At 41.2% G+C, this 19,862-nt stretch overlaps 1 protein-coding gene across 5 annotated transcripts in view; it reads left to right on the forward strand.

The window, feature by feature from the left end:
- Window positions 1-19,862, forward strand: part of ADCY8 (adenylate cyclase 8) — a 464,483-nt gene that overhangs the window by 307,109 nt on the left and 137,512 nt on the right. For 4 of the 5 annotated variants that reach the window (XM_075582007.1, XM_075582004.1, XM_075581998.1 and 1 more), the window contains one exon: window positions 9,362-9,559. The exons of the other annotated variant lie outside the window; for it this stretch is intronic. In XM_075582007.1, the coding sequence (XP_075438122.1) occupies window positions 9,362-9,559 (198 nt within the window). The remainder of the gene's footprint in view (window positions 1-9,361; window positions 9,560-19,862) is intronic. 5 annotated transcript variants of the gene reach the window in all.

A 19,862-nucleotide genomic window follows, 5' to 3' on the forward strand; every position in this document is an offset into this window, starting at 1 on the left:
CAAAAAAACACACTTCACTAAATAAAAACAGTAGCCAGCTAATCCAATCAATACAAGCAATAGCAACATCAACAATAAATTAATTAAACCATTAACCAATCAAAACAATTAATTCCTAAACCAACTCAAAATGAATAGTAACACTAACCAATCATAACAATTAATTAATACAACATTAATGAATATAAACATTAAAATACAAAGAAATAAATTCAAACAATCTCTGAAGTAACCATAAAACACATTAGCTAACATAATACAACATTAACTACAAGCGAACACCAATCGCAAACCTTTTATTAGCATTAAGCTGGGAAAAAAAAACAATCACATCCACATAATAAAGTGAAATGAAAAAAAGCAACAGCAATACCAAGCGAGAAATGCCCCCAAATATTGTCATAATAATGTATTAATATGTACCCTAAAGTGGTACAGATTAATATATTATCAGTTAATGTGGCTCCCCCAAAAAATCAAAACACACATCAAAATTAATAAACCTGTAAAAAGAGACATTTACAAACATTCAATATATTACTTACCATTAGAAGCGGTGGCCCTCCGACTCCCGGGGTAACAGGAAGCCCTCCAACAGCATCCGATGCCATCCGCCATGAAGATCCGGATCAGGTACCCAAATCTTCTTTTTTCTTTCTTTAATCACCTTCTTCTATCTTCAACTGTAACCATTTCTTGATCTTCTTAATCTTCTATCTTCTTGTTGTAATCCAAAAAAAACCATGGTAAATCCCAACCGATGTTGTCTCGTCGTCTTCTTGGGCTCAAATGAGGCGTCACGGCCTTAAATAGGGCTTGTGACGTCATATTTAGCCTCCAAATGGTTAACAGCCACCTGATTGGCTGTTAAAACCATGTTCCGACTTTAATTTTTTTTTGTGACATGACGTCACTTAAAGGGAATGATGCCAGCAAATCAGAATGGCTGTGCTTCATTTGCCTTTAAGATGACGTCACGAAGCCGGCGTCAGATGGTATTTCAGCCAATCAGATCGTGGGAACCAATTCCACACTCTGATTGGCTGAAATACCTTGTTAAACCGGCCATCTTGGATTTAGTGACGTCATCTTAAAGGCAAATTAAGCAAAGCCATTCTGATTGGCTGGCATCATTCCCTATAAGTGACGTCATGTCAAAAAAAAATTTTTTTAACTCGGAACATGGTTTTAACAGCCTGGACGAAACGCTTAGGGTTACCCTGAGTTCTGTGATTCCCTTGTGAATAACCACTACTCCTACATTTGGCTGAATTGTAGCTGGTCCTTAGACATTTGGAGCTGTGAACACCTGTGTAACCAAAGCACCAGCTTTGTGCCTTTCCACAATCACGGCCGAAGCCGTTTGGTTGGAGGAGTCTAGGCTTGGATCTCCATTGGCCGAGAGGGTCCGTGGCGGAACCCGAACCCGGAAGTGGGTACTGTGGGGATTAGTCAGCCGGTTGGAATTTTGCACAGGGCACTACAGCACTGCAGGACCCAGAGTGGTCAAATTGCCTGTTTTATTCTCTGAGCATGTGAGTGGGATGAACTCTTTTGCTCTATCATATGTTATATTAAATTGAGTTGCACTATATTCTCTTTTTTTCTCTCTTTTCATACATAATTGAGGGTTCCTGTTACCAGATTCCTTGCTTGATCATCTCCTTAATGCGCTCAACAGGTGTTTTTGCGCTTTGAGTGTTTTTTTGTGATGTCTTCAGAGGGGCTGTGAAACTCCTTATGCCAGCTGTATCTCCTTTTGGTGATATGTATTTGTATTTTAGCACTGGATTTTATTTATTTGGTTTGGGTTTGCGCTTTAACTTTCTGTATCATTAAAGGAGGATAAATGTAGGGAAAAGGAGATTCAAATTCCCAGAGAAGGGAAATTCACTTTTACTATTTGGAGAAATATCAAGCCGTCATCATCCATCACCACCCCCATTAACAATTAATTTTTTAAGTAAAAACACGGCTCCACTTAAGGGAGCACCACAATACTTTACAGTCAGTTTAAGAACAGACTAAAATTATACACAATTAATTTTGTAAGATAGGAAGAGCCAGATGGAAAAATAAGAAATACTTCTTACACTGTGCCTGGAACATGGTAAAGACCCATATACATCTGAGCTCCGGTGGTAGTAAGGTCCAGACCTGTGAAGCTGGACACGAGAAGGCCCAACTACCCAGCGTAGGGTGTAGTATCCTTGGCACAGAGAGGTGCAACCCCCTTCGAGGACCTGAGATCATAGCCAGTATACGTCTGAGGTGTCAAAAGAGACTGAAGATAGGCAGGTCCTTGGACTTTCAAGGTTTTTAAGGTCATAATGGCCAACATTAACCAAACACGGAAGTTTATGGGAAGCCAGTGCAGATTATGCAGGATGGGAGTAATATTCTCAAAGTGTGAAACACGTCTCAGCATCCAAGCAGCAGTGTTCTGCCCACCAGCAGTCCTGCATATAAATCCTTCCCATAGTCCAACCACTTCGACACAAAGGTAAGGACCAGCGACTCAGCGTTCATAGACCACCAGAGTGAACGCAAACTCCGGAGCAGCCTCAGATGGAAAACACAGTCTTAAAAACTGAGGCCATTTGGGCTCGCAAGTTGAGACTCTGGTAAAAGAGGATGCTGAGGTTATGTAAACCCTCTGTCCCATAGTTAGGCATCTTGCCGAGCCTATAATCATTAGTTCAGGCTTTTCAGGGTTGATCTTCAGCCAATTCATCTGCATCCATGCCACCACCTGGTCCAAGCAAGCCGTCAATGTAACAAGCTCTCTCCCTGAGCTGCCCTGGAAACAAACATACTTTAGATCTGGTTGTCAGCTTACTGGGGGGCACTTCAGACGATGCTTCCGGATGGTCTTGCCCATATGTATACACAATTATGCCCATCAGTTGTGGGCGTAATTGGATATTTCCAGTTAATCCTATAGCAAAAACAAGAAATGTGAGATGGTTCGAGGAATGTAATCATACACTACTTTTTATTTTTAAGAAACAGATTCGTATCCTCAGCTGCAGACTCATAAAATACATAAAGCCTTTTAGTTATCAGGGAGCAGTCATTGCAGCGCTGTTTGTTGAATTCTATTGCTCGAGTGAAACTAATTCATTGAAACTATGATTGCTACATCTATGCTAATGCTAAGGCATTTTGCAGTCTGTTTGACTGCCAGAGTAGAACGTTTACAGCTGCTTATTTTGAGACGACATTATTTAGGAACATTTCCATTTGCCTTTCCAGACTTCAAACTCATGGATCTCAGCCCAGCAAGAGATTTGCTTAGACTGACCCAGTATTGCTAAAAACATTAGTTCCTATACAACCTAATGCCTGTGGCCTAATAAACCCTTGTCAAGCTGGCAGACCACACTTCTCTCTGCCAAATCTTAATTTGTTTTCATGCCATTCACTATTCCTCTTATATGCCTTCTCCCAGAGCCGGAATGCCCTTCCCTGGTATTTACAGTAATTCTCCCTACAACTCTACATGTTCTAGCTGTTTCACAACATTCTGCACATCCCACGGAACTCTGCTTTTACAGGGCTAAACACACATTTCTTGTGTTGTGTAGTATAAATTCTGCACCTCCTTTTCTAACACATTAGTTTCAGCAAGGCGGATTAATTGGAGCTGGGATTCCTTTTAGAGTTGTACAAATGTCTTCAAAATTAGTTCACTTAATTGTTTTTGCATTTTTCATGACATTCGCATTCCCAGAAAAATTAAATTTTACCCAAATGTGAAATTTCAAAACATTTAGCAAAAATGGCTGCGAATGGCAGCGTGTAAATGACCACGGGATCTTGCACTTTCACTGCAAAAAAATGGTAAATTGCAGCTGATTTAAGAACTTAAGCTAAATATTCTCTATTCCCTTTGCCTATACATTTTTAAGCATTCTACAGTATGTTGAGTAGAAACCTTCACGTACTGTATCCCCTTCGTTCTCTGGCACTGTTCTCACCTCAGCAGCATATGGCCTTCGTAATATATATGCAACCCTACATATGTTATAGAAGGAAACATAATTCCGACTAAATCAATAAATTTTTTAGCAAATGTTGCTATATTGTGTTGTCTCTGTACCTAGTTGATCATGCTTTGTAACTTGGAAAAGGACTTAAGACTATACAAATGTAACCCGTACAAAAAAATGACACAAAGCAAAACTAGAATTAAACTGTAAACTGGGTGAACTCCATTTTATAACATCGCAACCTGAGATATAGTTGTTCACTGATATTACTAAGGCCTCCTACGTCTAAAACATTGTCATCTCCAATGTGCGTGTGCATGGCGCCCAGTATATATTTATATATGTGTTTTTAATTTCTAGTATTTGTTTCATTGTAATAATGTTTGTTTTATTAATGTTTTTTGTAACGTTTGCTCTTTCTTGTCAACTGGTTGTCTATTCATTTAAAAGGCAACTTCTTTTTTTAACAAAACATACAGCTTGTACATAATGTGGTCCACCGTCAAAACGTGACATAATGCAAACTAATCGGATCATTGGTATCTCTTTGTATCTGGAAGAGAATGTGTTATCTATAGGGAGGCAGTATCATTAGATTCCAGTTCCAATTACCCAAACAATCAACAACATCTCTAAAATACAAATTCCACAAATTATGTGATCACTGAACAGGTACAGTAAAGAGGATAAGAATAACCAAGGAATATCACAAAGCCAGCATGGGTGCAGGCTTTATCCTGTTACTAGTGGGGTTGGAAAATGAGTACATTTTAGGCCATATATACAGAATCCAAGTTTGCACTTTTATTACAGATGTGTACATATATATATATATATATATATATATATATATATATATATGTAGCCCCCTTTCCCCCGTGTCTAGGGTGACTACGTGTGGTGCGCTGTTACCTGTAGGCTCACAGGAGGCCTGCTTCTCCGCTGCAGGGAGCTTTGTGTGTACCTGGTTCGTTTGGTGACAGCGCCTCCACCTGTGCAGGATCCTAGCACTGCTGGATACCCCTTGCACAGGACCCAATACAATACGCACACTTGTATATATATAACAGGTTTACTGAATGCAGCTAGGACATATATATCAGAATAACATATACAAGGTAGGCCTCGCACAGACGTAACCCCACAGCGTCCCCCAACCACCTTGTTCACACCCTGGCAGGTTTTCCCCCCAAAGTACTGAGGTGCACTAGGCACCCAACCACCCTGGTGTCCACATGAGCAATCCCACCTTAAGAGAGTCTCTATTACGGTAGTGGTCTGGTCCCAGACCACGGGCCGCAATTGCTGCGTGACGTCCTGCTGTGTCCCTGACACTATGCACTACAGGGTCAGTGTCCCTATCTAATGGGCCTGTCACTGTAGCAGCCACAAACTTATAGGGAGAGTCTGGGCCTAGTTGGGGCCTATAGGTGGTCTCTGGCCTAGTGCAGGGGCCACTGACACCCTGCACACACACCCGGCACACACCCTCGCCTCTCAGTGTCCCAGCTCTGACTGGTGTGGCTCACAGCGCGACAAATGTATCAATTCTCAGGAGCAGAAGACAGTCACAGCCCTATTGGCTGTTGTGCCTCACATGTTTCTGCATCCCCAGTGGCTGCTGGAGGTTGTAGTTCCCCTGTGGAGCTAGATAGAAAAAATGGCATAAGCGCTCCAATGCCAGGGCAATGTAATATAATAATGCCAAACCACCATTCAAAGGAATCCGTAATAACAAGTAATTATAGTGAAGTTGTAACGCCTGTATGCCCGCAGACCTGGCCAGTCCCCAGTACTGAGGTGGGTAAGGGTATAACATGCACCCACAGCAGTGAGGGCGTGCCCGGAGTGTGGTAATGCATTGCTGGGCCTGGTAAGAAAGGGTTAACGTATACTTGCTGAGTCCGGGGTGCCAGAGATCGGAGAGTAATGTCCGTAAGCCAGGGTTCAAGGGCAGGAGAAGGCAGAGTAGTCAAATCCAAAGCAGTACACAAGTTCAAACCAAGGGAATCCAAACAGGAGCAGGGACAGGAACCAGCGCTGAAACAGACAAGGGAGCTAGGCATAGACACTGCACACACAGGAGCTACAGGAAAGCTATGCAGAGCAATGACTAAGAGGACAGAGAAGGGTTATAAAGGAAGGGGGACCAATAGGGAAGAGAGGTGGAGCAGAGGCTTGAGTGAGAGTTTGCAGGGATAGGTCTGAGAGAGCAGGGGAGGAGACAGGGAAATAATCAAGGGAAATGGCTTGTATGCCACGGGTGGCAGAGCTAGAGTTTAGGGGTTGGCAAATAACTGGAGCGGGTGCGCGCGCCTTCTGTAAGAGTACTATGCGCGTGCACCGCGCGTGTCGCAGGGCGCGAGGGACGCACCGCCGGGGAGACGCTCGGCACCGAAGGCGGAAGGGAAGAGGAGGTGGAGGAGCCAGGTAATGTAAGGGCTGGGGAGATAGGCACACGCCAAGGGATGCGGGCAGCACGGAGGGTGGTGAGTGACCAGGAACGTGCGCGCACATTGCGGGAGCCACGCACGTGACCCGAACGCGCATCAGGGCACGTAAACCGCGCCGCGGAGGAACGGCCGCGAGAGAAGGAAGGGAGAGAGTGAGAATGCAGGGAAGAGTGGTGTCTGGAATTCAAAGGAACTGAGGTGACAGGGACACGCTGGGAAGCGTGAGTCCCCCGATCCGTTACAGAAGTATAACAACGAATAATGGGTACTATCCTCCTGAAGACAGGTGGTGGGTAGTACCAGACCACCCACTAACAGTCTCATTGGCAGGTTACCCTCAGTTGATGCAAGTACTCACATATCGGTGGTGTGGCTGACAGGCTGTGCAGCTTCCATAGATTATAGCAGAAGTTATAAAAATTGGGAGGAGCGCACAAACCAAATGGAGCAGGAAGGACCCAGAAACAAAAAATAAATAAAAGGGTACTTTAATGTGTCATGAAACCCATCCAACGTGTTTCGAGTGTTCAAAACGCGTTGGATGGGTCTCATGACACATTAATGTACCCTTTTATTTATTTTATGTTTATGGGTCCTACCTGCTCCATTTGGTTTGTGCGCTCCCCTCAATTTTTTTCACCACTGTGGAGCTAAGCACAAGATTTCCACCGCTGCTCTCAGGCCTCCTGCGCATGCGCTAGACGTTACTGCGCATGGGCGCACATATTTAAGATGGTGGCACCCTATGAAGGGAGCCACCGAGGACCTCTGGGGACCCGGTCGCCCTGCTACCTGCCGCAGCTCTCCCCTGCACACCACCAGCACTTGCCCCAGCCTCCGCTGCCACTCGCGGCCGCACCGGGAGGTAAGGGGACAGAAGGGGGACCCAGGCTATATATAGTATAAGTAGCCAACATAAATCCAAGGAATCAGATAGCTAGATATGCAGTAGATCAAGTTGAAACCAAACACACTGTAAAAATGGGTTATGATGGGTACAAATTAACATAAACAATAATATTACAATGTATAATAAAGCTTATAATTACTTATTCTGGGTGTAGGCCAATATAACCATCATTATTGAACATGCATTCCGAGAACCTAAATATCTGCAATTAAAACACCATGTTATATTTTTGAGACTGGAACCAGCGTAGAGTACTGTAATGTACCTGTTTCAGATTGGTGTACCCCTAATCTTCTTTAGTGTTTCGTCTAGTAATTATTAGCTCACATTACAACACAAAGCCCATACTTGTCAAGTTACTGTACATATACATAAGTATAGTTTTTTTATATATATAAATATATATATATATATATATATATATATACACAACATTGAATTGTTACTGTGTTGACAAAGGTATTAAGGGGAATAAGAGGGTAAGATTTTTAACCCCCTACTTTCCCTCTTCAGTTCAGTTAAAATAACAGTATTCAACATAGTATTTTACAAATGTCATTACTCAGTCCTAGGGGGATACATTTCAAGTGTCGCTAACTTGCTCCAAAACTGGTGCAAATTGCATCATTTTCCGTTCTACATTAATGTATGATGGGGCTTTGCTTCATTTCTTGCTTCAATTTGTGCTACTTGCGCCTCAAACATTTTGGGGGGTAGTTAAAGGAGGATCTGGGGGATCCAGCACAATATTATAATGAGATGTATCAAAGATGTGCCTGCAAATGTTCCCTTTACACCAAATAAAACCACAAGGATAAGGTGGTATTAGCCTCTGCTCCAAAGAGATCTCTCTACTCCAAATGTAAGATACAAGATTTGAAAGATTCAAACATATGTCGCTGCTCTCAAGTTAACACAGATGCTTTGTGTTTGGTGGACATTGTACCATTTTTTTTTAAATACATTTTTCCCTCTAATGTATGATATTGAAATTGTTCTGGAATATATACAACCAGTGTTGGAAACATCTCTGATAAACAATAACAGATAAACAACAAAAACAATGGAGCCTTTAAAATGATCATTTCTAACTTCATATAATTCTTAGAGAAAAGGCTTCTTATTGAAAAAAAAAAAAAGGTAAATGTGCGTTTAATGCAAATAGATGCTAGTCACATTTCCCAAGTCAATAAAATGCACTGTGGGTGACTGTTTGCTTTGAAACGTTGAATTCAGTAAGTCTTCCAGCTTAACATTTTACTAAAGGCTAATGCTCTATGATCTTCACTTTCCCCACCATCACTTCTTCAAAGGGAATTTTAAGCGAGATCAATAGTTAACTTGCCATTTGATTAGCTTCTTTCAGCGGTAATGTCATTTGCTGCTGCAATTAGATGAGTTCCGTAGATTTAAGTATGTAATGCAGTAAAATGGGATGGATCAAAGCAGTTTTATACTACTGCACACATTGTACAATGGATCTAAAGCAGGGTTCATGGAATTGACATTTAAACTAAAATAAGATACCATATTCCACTTTAGGACTTATTTAAAAAAAAAAAAATGCAGGATTTTATGTTCAAAATGTACAGGAATCCCTCATTTGAAATGAATGCAGATATAGATGGAGCCATTTCAACAGTTCAATGATATCAATATATATGATTTTCACAAGTAAGCAAATATATTTTCATAAAAAGGGGTACAACAACAATACTGTCTATGAAATATACCAAGGAACAAAAATGAAATGAATAAAATAAAAAATAAAAATACAGCAGAAAATGGGCTGTACTGTACGTGCATTATAAATACATGTGCATACATCATATGCAGATTCCTGACAAGCTGTAATGGGCTTTCTGGGATTGACTCACTTTACGTTGTGTAGGTTGCAGTGAATGAATTGCATGGAATGCTGTTATGACTTGCAATGCAACATGACCTAAACATTTTAATCCAAGGGGACTAGCAGGTTTATTCTGTTTGCATGTGCTTTCCCCTAGACTCTGGCTGCCCTAACAAGAAATTCAATAAATCTGCTTCCAAACCATCTTGCACAAGCTTTGCATGTCCAGTCTGGGCCTGAGGAAATTAACAAGCGAATAGAGCACACCATCGACTTACGGAGTGGAGATAAATTGAGAAGAGAGCATATCAAGCCTTTCTCACTGATGTTTAAAGACTCCAGCCTGGAGCATAAGGTAGCTGGGTATTGATAGCTGCTGTTTTCAAATTAAATTGTCTGAAATGTCCACATGACTCGTGGAAAACGACATCAGATTACTCTTGGAACATATATTATTTTCCTTTTTATTTCTCGACATCTAAGTGAACTAGAGTAAAAGGCAGGGGTTGTCCGCTCCAGTCCTCGAAACTAGCCAAACAGGTCAGGTTTTAAGGATATCTCTGCTTCAGCACAGGTGGATTAATCAGTGGCTCTGTCAAAGAGCCTTCTTCAGCACAGGTGGCTCAATCAGTGGCTCAGTCAAAGACTGAAGTGCTGAAGAAGATGTAATCTATTTTTTGGCAGTACCAGTTAAGTCACCAGTGCTGAAGCAGGGACATCCCCAAAACCTGACCTGTTGGGGGTGTCTTAAGGCCTGGAGTTGAGACCCCCGATCTAAGGCAATATATACATGAGATGTTATTTTACTTGTTGCCCTATTTTACAGATTTTTCTGAACCACTGCCTGAATCACTGAGGCACGTTAACATGTTTTATAAAGCCAGGAATAATGTCCCCCAGCTCTGCTCCGCAACTTGAACATTTGTGATCAAATGCCAGCTAGAGGAAAAGAAAACACACATCTTTGTTGTCTGCACTAACGGCTTCTTTCTGCACATTAACATTTTCTTTTGTTTCAGGTATACTATCGTAACACAACCAAACTTCAATATATTTTCTTGCGCAGGAAAAAAATCTAAATGAAATTGTATCTTGTTTAAATTGTTTACCTCCAAACCAGTGTCCCAAATGTACTTTACCCACTTGTTGTTCTTATTTGTTAAAGCCCAGTTCATATTTTGTCTCTTGGTATCAACATGTATTTTTAAATTATGTACAGTGTGTAATTAAATGTAGGCACTTTCAAGACACTCCTATAAAAAGTTTTTTAAAAAATCACAGAAGAAGCGTTACAAAAAACGGAGAAAGAAAAAAGTGTTGTTACGGTGTCTTATATGTTACATATGACATACAGTACATTATGTAGTCTGGCTAGCATACAGTATTTCAGCTTGCCACAATCCTGCAATGCCAGCTCCACAGGTTTATTACCATTGAGAGGTTTACATTTGCCGCAGTTTGCTGAGAGAGCAGGATCACAGCTGAGAGAGCAGGATCACAGCTGAGCGAGCTCTCAGGAAAAGATAACCAGCCTACATCTGTATGTACTCACTTCATTTAGCCTGTATATAGTAAGAAGCCTGGGTTCCTCTTAAAGCATAATGATGTCCATGTTGCAGTTTTATCATTAAATCATATGCCATTTCACACACTACTAGATACTAATGATATTAGTAATGACTTGCTAAAAATTGTAAGATTTTTGTTTTTAAACATATAGTCCTACAGTAGGGATACTAACTACTAGTGTGCCAGGTGGGATTCTTTGAAAAAGACAAGCATCAACCTTTTTTACAACAGCAGGTGCTGCCTTTTTCTGCAAACATAACTGGATTTCCTTTCATTTTAAAATCCTACCCTATCAATCAAAAAAAAACTCCAGAGGAATTTAAAATAAAAAGGGTGATACAGTAGGATAGGAAATGTTTAGTGGTGTCGAGACACTGTATAAATCTTTGACTGAGCCACTGATTGACTCACCTGTATTGAAGTAGGGATAATCCTGAAAACCTGGCCTGTTGGCGGCCCTGACGACTGGACTTGGGCACCCCTGGTATAGGTTTTTTTTAGAGTGGCTTGTGTACATAAAAATACAAAACACTAAACATCATAAAGTCATGACAATATCTAGTCATTTTCCAACATTTTGCAATACATGATAAATATTTTTTAAGACCATTGCTATTCAGCCATTTGTTGGAGCCAGACAACATTTGAACCCTTCTCTCGCTCACAGATACTGATCTTGGCTCTATTCCCTCCATTGCCTGCGCCTCTGCTCTTCCTCCACTATTGTGCTGTTTTTGTAATGTTTGCTCGACTTTATATCTTCAACAGACGTATAATTGTTGTCGCCTCACTGAAAACCCGACGCTGTTCTCTTGTGCCACTCTAAGGGGTAGATCCTCAGAAGTCCGTTAAATTTTGTATCGCTACGTTACCGCCATTTAACGTATCGATAACTGTAGCGCATTTCCACAAAGGGGATTAGCATTACGATGCCCTCGCGTTATGGAGAAAAGTATTGGACTGTTACATTTAACAGCCGTTGAGCGTACTCATATGCAAATCATATGCTAATGAGCCGGTAACTTAGTATTGCTTACACACAAATCTTCGTTAATATTAGTGCAGGGAGATAACGTTACCATAATTAGGTCACAGCAAAACGTGCCGTTAGTCACATCCAGACCATGATTATCATAGCGCTATTTCGGGGAAAGCACTGAGTGTAGGATGTAACCCGTACATTAGAAAAACGTACGTGTCATCGAAAAATATATATTATGGATCATATAGCTGTCTGAAACATATCATACACTGTAGCATGGTTTTTAGTTTTTATTAAAGTGAATGTAGGCTATGTTTGTGTGACCTACAGATGTAGCCAGAATGACTGTTTTCGGGGCCACGATCGATTTACGGTGCCGTGACCGTACATGATCACGGCACCGAAAACAGAAAGGATTAATGCTGCAGGGGCCCCTGCTTCTGAATGAGACTCTGTAACGTTAATCATTCAGAGCTATCTGTACGGAAGCCAAACAGTGTGGGGGAGCCGCATTGAGCCCCAGGGTAGCTCAGAACTCGAGCTAAGAAGCAGTCTCTGTATAAGGGCTAAGGACATTTAAACCTGCCCAGCCCCTCATGACGTAGATGCCCGAATATGGGTATCTACATCATGAGGGGGAATACTATAGGACCATATTCATCATCTACATCATCAAGGGGGCTGGACAGACAGTTTTTATGTCCTAAGCCCTTACCTAGAGACTGCTTCTTATCTCAGGAGTTCTAAGTGGCTCTGGGACACTGCAGCATCTCTACACTGTTTGACTTGTCCGATCAAGCGAAGGATTAACACATTCCCCACAGCATTACACTCCCAGGCCGCAATCAGTCCCTGTAGGCACTGTCCTCAGCACCGCAGACGTTTGCTTGTTTGTCCGCAGTGCCGGGAACAGTAAATTTGGCTAAATTTGTAATATGGTATATAATCTTGACTGTATTAAGTATGGGTGTACAATAACTTTTACCCATATAAAAAACTGGGATACAAAATAATCCCTGTTATAAGCACTCTTAATGAACCTTTACAATCGTGATTAATAATTCCCTTTTAATAATCTACAATTAAGATAAATGAAGTAAAGATACTATAAATAACAAAAAAATGAAATAAAAAAGTTTACGAATGTAAAAGTTATCCACATTATAACAATAGTTACATTAGCTGGAGGTAATGACATGCGTAACACGTCTTTAATGCATGTATGTTAATTGCAACGCTCGTTAAAGTTTGGCCAATGCGCATGTGCAGTGTATTGGTCAATGCGTCTCTGCACAACGAACGTCACAGTTAATAGCGCTGCTACTTTTACTAGCAGCCTCTGTTTTCGCATGTCATTAGCTTTGCGGCTACCCGTTAAACTTGGGGGAAATAACGGACGTTACCTATTTAGGTAACAGCCATTCTTAGGCACAAATGTTACGGACTTCAGAGGATCTACCCCGAAGAGCCTTATTGAAGTCAGTGGCAGTTTATTGAGTGGGGCGCTAACGCTGGGATCCACTAAGTGCCGGTACAGGGTATTGACCTGAATTAGCAGGTTAACGCTGGATTGCGGTGCGATACCCCACATCGGCACGTAGGGAATCCTGGCATTAGGGCCCCCTTTAGTTAATCTCCCCATAATGGGGTAATTCTACAGATGCAGCAGCCATTATTCGAACAAATCACAGAGCCGTTTTCGTGTGCGCTGCTGTTACTCCACGTGGCATTAACGTGGCCAATCACCCCAGGCACCCGTGTTAATCGCGGTTGCTTTGTTTGAATTTCATGGATTCTGTTTCGTATCCGTGGCAGAAATGAATGGATTGTAATGTGTACAGTACTGTGCTACTGTGTCTGTTTCAGTGTTTAACACTTTTTAACATTAAAATGCAATTTTCTGCACTCTCGTCTTAAGGCGGTACGGTTGGAAGAAATCGCGCGCCATGACAGGGGTATTCCCAGGTATACAACACGTGAAGTGTTCGAATAACGGCCGCTGCATCTGTATATATACCAAAGTGCCTGTAAATTCCCAAATATACTTCAAGAAAAAATTGTTCGTTGAAAACAATCTGAATGGCCACTTTGGCATATATAAAATAAGGCCCTGAGTCTCCTTTTTCCCCCCTTTCCCTCTTTTGTTCTCTTTTTTACCTCTTACTGTATGTCCCATTTATAACAGGTGCAATAACCCCATCTCCATCTGTATTCCCCTCACTTTGGAGAATTTTCCCTATTTGAACCTCCTCCATCACTCCCCATCACATTTGTTACCTTCTCTGGCGCCATCTAACTCCATTCCATCTATAATCTCAAGTCCCTTCCTTGCCTCTTTCCACTTAGGGTCTTCTTTTGTAATTCAATCATATCATGCCCTTTTTTCCATTTGCTCATTACCCATTACCCATTCTTTCTCCACTGGACTCACCTTATTCCTAACCTTCTCCACTTCTACTTTAATGTTCTATTTCCTACTTCATTCCCTTGTGACATTTAAAAACAGATGTGCAGTTAAAAACCATCTCCACCATAATTCTTAACTATTAATTTAAAATTTTAGATTAGATTAAAATTAATAATTATTAAAATATTACGTTTTACTATATGATTTATAGTCTAGAGGCATCAATGCAAGTGCAGCGCAAGGGATCTCCTAGCTCTCTTATTGGTGTGTGTGGTGTGTGTATATGAGAGAGAGAGAACCCTGAAGAAGGTCCCCTTTGGGACGGAAACTTCGGGCTCCTGTGTGTTATGGGTCAATAAAGATCCTCTGTTTTGTGCATTCATTTTTTTCTGGTCTTTTCTTTAAATATATATTTTAAACTTAAACATCATTATATAGCTTGGCATATTCATTTTAAAGGAAGATAGGGGGGTAGTGGTGGAAGTGATGGCATTTATATTATAAAGTGCTGGAATTTATGTCATGAAAGAAGACTTCCTAGTAAATATGGGTCTTAGGGCCTTTGTCTGTTAGCTGCGATACCGCTGATCTGCCGCAATCGTACGTAAAACCCCATTGACTTCAATTATTTATAAAATATTTTACCATGAAGTAATACATTGAGAGTTACCGCTCGTTTTCAAGTATGTCCTGGGCACAGAGTTAAGACAAATAATACATGGTTACAAGTACAGTTACATAAATGAACAGGGTATACATTATATACAAGACATTGCATGCACAGTTAAATAAAATATATATTATGGGCGTATGAAACAGTTACAGACCAAATTAAAATGTGAGACAGCCTTAGATTTGAAAAAACTTAAACTGGTGGTGGATGTAGGTTGTTCCAGTTTTGGGGTGCACGTTATGAGAAGGAGGAACGGCCGGATACTTTGTTGAGCCTTGGGACCATGAACAGTCTTTTGGAGTCAGATCTCAGGTGATAAGTGCTGTATGTGGTAGGGGTGAGGAGCTTGTTCAGGTAGCTGGGTAGCTTGCCCATAAAGAAAGGTGAACTTTGTGCCTAGACTCTAGTGATGACCAATCTAGTTCTTTGAGCATTTCGCAGTGATGTGTGTTGTAGTTACATTGGAGAACAAAATGACAAATTGAATTGTAGAGGGGGTCAAGTTTGCTAAGGGGCAATGGGGCTTTCCATACGACAGCACTGGATCAGCGCTATTACAGGTTAGAGAAAAGGGCCCATGGGATAGATCCAAAGTACCGTGTTAAATCAGGGCAAGTAACTGACGTTATACTCCCTGAGTTTAACAGGTATCCACTAAGCTAATTATATGCAAAAACTGTGTGATCTCATTAGAAAAGGCTTAACGCCATGTTAAATTAGCGCTACCTTGCGTTAGCTTGATATGACTCGCGTTGCCACTGTCTTACCTAATGGTGGTGTTGGCTCCCTCTCACACTAATATATTTGTTTTGGGGGAGAGAGACCTATTTTAGTGCCAAGCACTACAGCAGAGACTGCGACTATTCTAACACAAACCAGTGGCAATCGCCAAAAAGACCCAGGTACACCCAGGTGCATGCTGGATACATGCCTTAAACTTGCTATAAACTAGCCCCAGCATTTCTGCATTGATTAACGACCCATCATATTAACAGCGGGGTCCCTGGTAGTCCCATTCAAACTGAATGGGACTGCCAGGGACCCCTGCTGTGTTAATCTTATGGGTCATTAGTCAATGCAGAAATGCCTTAAACTTGCCTTAAACTAGCCAGGTCACACCCAGCACATACCCAGAATGTAACCGGGCTAGTTTAAGGCAAACTTTAGAATAGTCGTGGTCTCGTCTTTATATATATCCCCTCAAACCTCCCTCCAAATAACTTATGGAGAGAAACCTGTGCTCAAAAAGGAGCACACTTTAGATACCTGGGAGATATGCTGGGGAAATATGCAAAGTACTGTATATTTATATGACTCACAACTGACACCTCCTAAAAGATTTCCATAAGACCTATACTGACAAGCCTAATGCCCCTTGCGATGAAGGGGGTACTAGTGTCAGGCCCAACAGGATCATAACCCACGACCTCTGCTATTCAGGGCAGCAGCTCTAGCAGTGAACTGGTTAGCTCCCCTGTCACTGTATACTTTAGAGTGCTACTGCTCTACTGCTGACACCTGGAAGGGTTCTGCTTTTAAAGGAAACCAGGAGACTGTCCAAGAGTAGGATTAGCTACACGGGTAAGCAGTAGAACTCTAAAGTATGCTGTGACAGTGAAGCTATCTAGCATCTCAGACAGTTCAATGCTAGAGCTGCTGGTTTGATGGGCTATTTATAGTGCTTGGGACTATACTAAAATAGGTGTCTCTATCTCAAAAACCATACTTCTGTGCCTGGACAGAACTAACGCCACCTTTATGTATTACCGATATAACTTCAGGTTACATCCCTGTGTTAACCTGAATGGCCGTTAGTGTACAGTAAATGCGATGTTAGGGGGAATGCCTAGTTTTTAAATCATTAGCACTAATGGGTGGAAAAAAATAACCATACGTTATTTAAGGAGTAGCACTGAGTTAATGTTACGTTACTTGCTTTAGTGCATAGGCGTTATAATGTATCTCACGTTAATTTAGATTAACATTAGGTTAAGCTTTTTGGATCTGCCCGTTAGTGTTCCCTAAGTCTAAAAGAGTTGCCGTTTTTAAAAGGTTCTCTTCATAATCGAAACTTCTTCATATAGAAGCTATTTTCAAGGCGTTTAGAAATGTTTGGCATAACTTTAGAATTGTCTCCTTCATTTTAAAACAGTCAGATAAAATAGTTTTAATCAGCATATTATGTTCATTGAGAAATATCTCCCCACTATCTTTCAAATATATATCCTGAGCTACAGGTATATACTGTACTATAATGATATTGAGTTCAATGGATTGTAAGGTGCCTTCCAGCCCAGAAAGGTGTATTTTGGTTCAAGACTGCCCTAAATGCATTGACTAAACACCGAGGACCAAGAAGTGCTACTCCATAAGATACCTTCTGTTTTGAAAGACACATTACATACAGCTCCTTTCAAGTGAAATGTCCATAAAGGGTCCTATTTATTTAAAATTGCTGCCCCATAAGACACCTACTGGGTCGGAAGGTACCCATTTTCTTAAATGGATTATTAGGGGGCATATTTACTTTGTGGTGGAAGATGTTTTATGGTTATGGTGCAGCATAGCTTAGTAAATATGGCCCTGAATGGTTTTATCTATAGTATATATGATTATTTATTGAGCATTATAAAGTATTGCTTTACCTGTGTGGATATTGCTGTTGCCTACCTCACAGACTTGGCTCCAGAGTCATTTGTTTGTGTAGTTTGCTTCTCAGTCACAGCATATTATGAATGTATTTATGTAGGAACTACAGCAGAAGTATAAATCATGGTTTCTGTATTGTTTCATGTCCCTTGGTATCATTCCAAATGATACAAACAATAGTAGTCAATGTCCGACAAAATAATAAACTCATAAAGAATGAATCATAGTAAGTATTGTCAGAGAGATGTGAAAAAAATAAATACAACTGACTTTGTCTATTGAACATGAACACAATTGAGATAAGATTACATTGAGTTGATCCAGAAAATCCTCAGAAAGTATTGTTTGAAATTGACATCTTATTTTTTTTAATTACTACAATCCCCGGTTTAGGATAATATGGGTCAAAAAAACACTACACTGTGTTAAGAAAAACACTGAAAGTATGTGCCAAACAAGTACCAAAGCTGCTCCAAGTGTGAAGATGAGAAGCTGAGAGTTATAGAGCAAGGTTTCGTACTATGGATGAGTATTCACAATATCTGCACATGAATAGATAGACTTAAACATTTATCCCAGATGAAGAGTTGGGGCGCTGCAACATATTTTGGTGTGCACACATACTGTACGGCAGGGGTGCGCAAACTGGGGGACATAAGATTTTGTAGGAGGGGGGCTGCAGAGTGTAGCAGGGTGGTGATAGAGGCAGGCGGGGGGAGATGATGGAGGCAGGAAAATATTACGCGGTGGCAGCAGGCCACCAGAGTGAAGCAGAGGAGCAGGCTGCAGAGCAGTTAGGAGTGGCACAGAGGCAGAGCAGGACAGCCGGGCGCGCCCCAGCGGTCTGACCCGGAAATCTTTCTTACTTCTGGTGTCTATGCTGCTACAACGCGCTCATCCCCAGCCATCCTGCTCTGCCTCTGTGCAACTCCTAACTCCTCTACCGGCTGCTCCTCTGCTTCTCTCTGGCGGCCCGCCACCACAGTTTGTATCTCCCGCCGCCCGCCTCTATCACCACCCTGTTCCACAAGTAGTCATGGAGGAGGGGGAGAGAGCTGGAGGAGGAGATGGGGGAGGGGAGAGCTGGAGGAGGGGGGAGCTGGAGGAGATGGGGGGGAGATAGAGCTGGAGGAGGAAGGGAGAGCTGAGGGGGAGAGAGCTGATAAGGAGGGAATGTGAGGTGAGGAGGTGATGAGAGGAGATGGGAGGAGGAAGGGGAGAGAGGAGAGGGGGGGAGAGAGGATCAGGGAGAGGATGGGGAGAGCGAGAAAAAAATGCAGTCAGTATCATATTTTTATGCTGATTTATTTAAAAACAAATCTATATCATTTGTGATGTTTTACTGTTTTAAAATTGTTATACCGTTTAGTAAAGAAAACTCATGTGATTTGGATTACTTCAGGCGGTGGGGCTGACTTCTATCGCGGATGAAAAGGCTGGTTGGTGTTAAAAGTTTGCTTACCCCTACTGTACGGTATAGTAATGACTGATAGAAAGGTCTTATAACACACTGAACTATTTTCTAACTTTCTTATTTTCTATTCCATGGAAACAACTCTATGTAACTTTTTTTTTTTCTTTAACACTATAAAGATGCAACTCCATCAAAAAGTCAAACATTTTGTTTCCCTTCACTATTGAAAGGGCTTTCCTGCAAGCAGATTCTAAACATTCTCACACCTCCAGTGTATCTAAGAGGGAGAAAGTTCCTCTAAAATTCATTGCTGCAAGGGATAGAACATCAGGGAAGAATGGAAACAGATGACGCTGAAATTACTGTCTGATGATATTACTTCCCTCATTTTGGAGTAGAAGACAGTAAACAGTGAGACAATAAGACCAGCAGGGCAATCTGGAAGAGTAAATAACAACCCCACCCACATCCCTGATAAGTGGTGATCCTTAAAACAATATTTTTTGTAAATCAATGGATTTTAAATTCGTTTTTGAAAAAAAAGTAGATTCATCGTTCACTATTTCATAGTGTGTGCTTAGATCGAAGTTACGTTTGGGATTATGCTTAGTTACGTTGCTATTTTTGGGGGCATTATTTTATACTTGACGTTGCTCTTGGAGTCTGTTAAATGTGTTCCATTATTGCAGAAACTGAATAATATGTAAGTGTGTTGTTTGGTTCATTTTGACGCGCCTTTTCTAGTTAAATAGGTTACCAACATTGTCAGGTGTGTAACAAAAAAACATAATTCACACTTTGCCTACTCTTATGTTAATAATGTGCATTTGATGTGGATAGATAACAAAAGAGCCTGAAGGAACACACACTGTCCTCTAGCATATGCCTCCCGTTGTTATTGCCCTAAAATTACCTTTCTGGCAAAGTTCACGTAAAACATTCTGTTGCAAGAAAGGTATTTTTT

The sequence above is a fragment of the Ascaphus truei genome, chromosome 2, assembly GCF_040206685.1.
Source record: "Ascaphus truei isolate aAscTru1 chromosome 2, aAscTru1.hap1, whole genome shotgun sequence".
In the NCBI taxonomy this organism is placed as follows: Eukaryota; Metazoa; Chordata; class Amphibia; order Anura; family Ascaphidae; genus Ascaphus; species Ascaphus truei.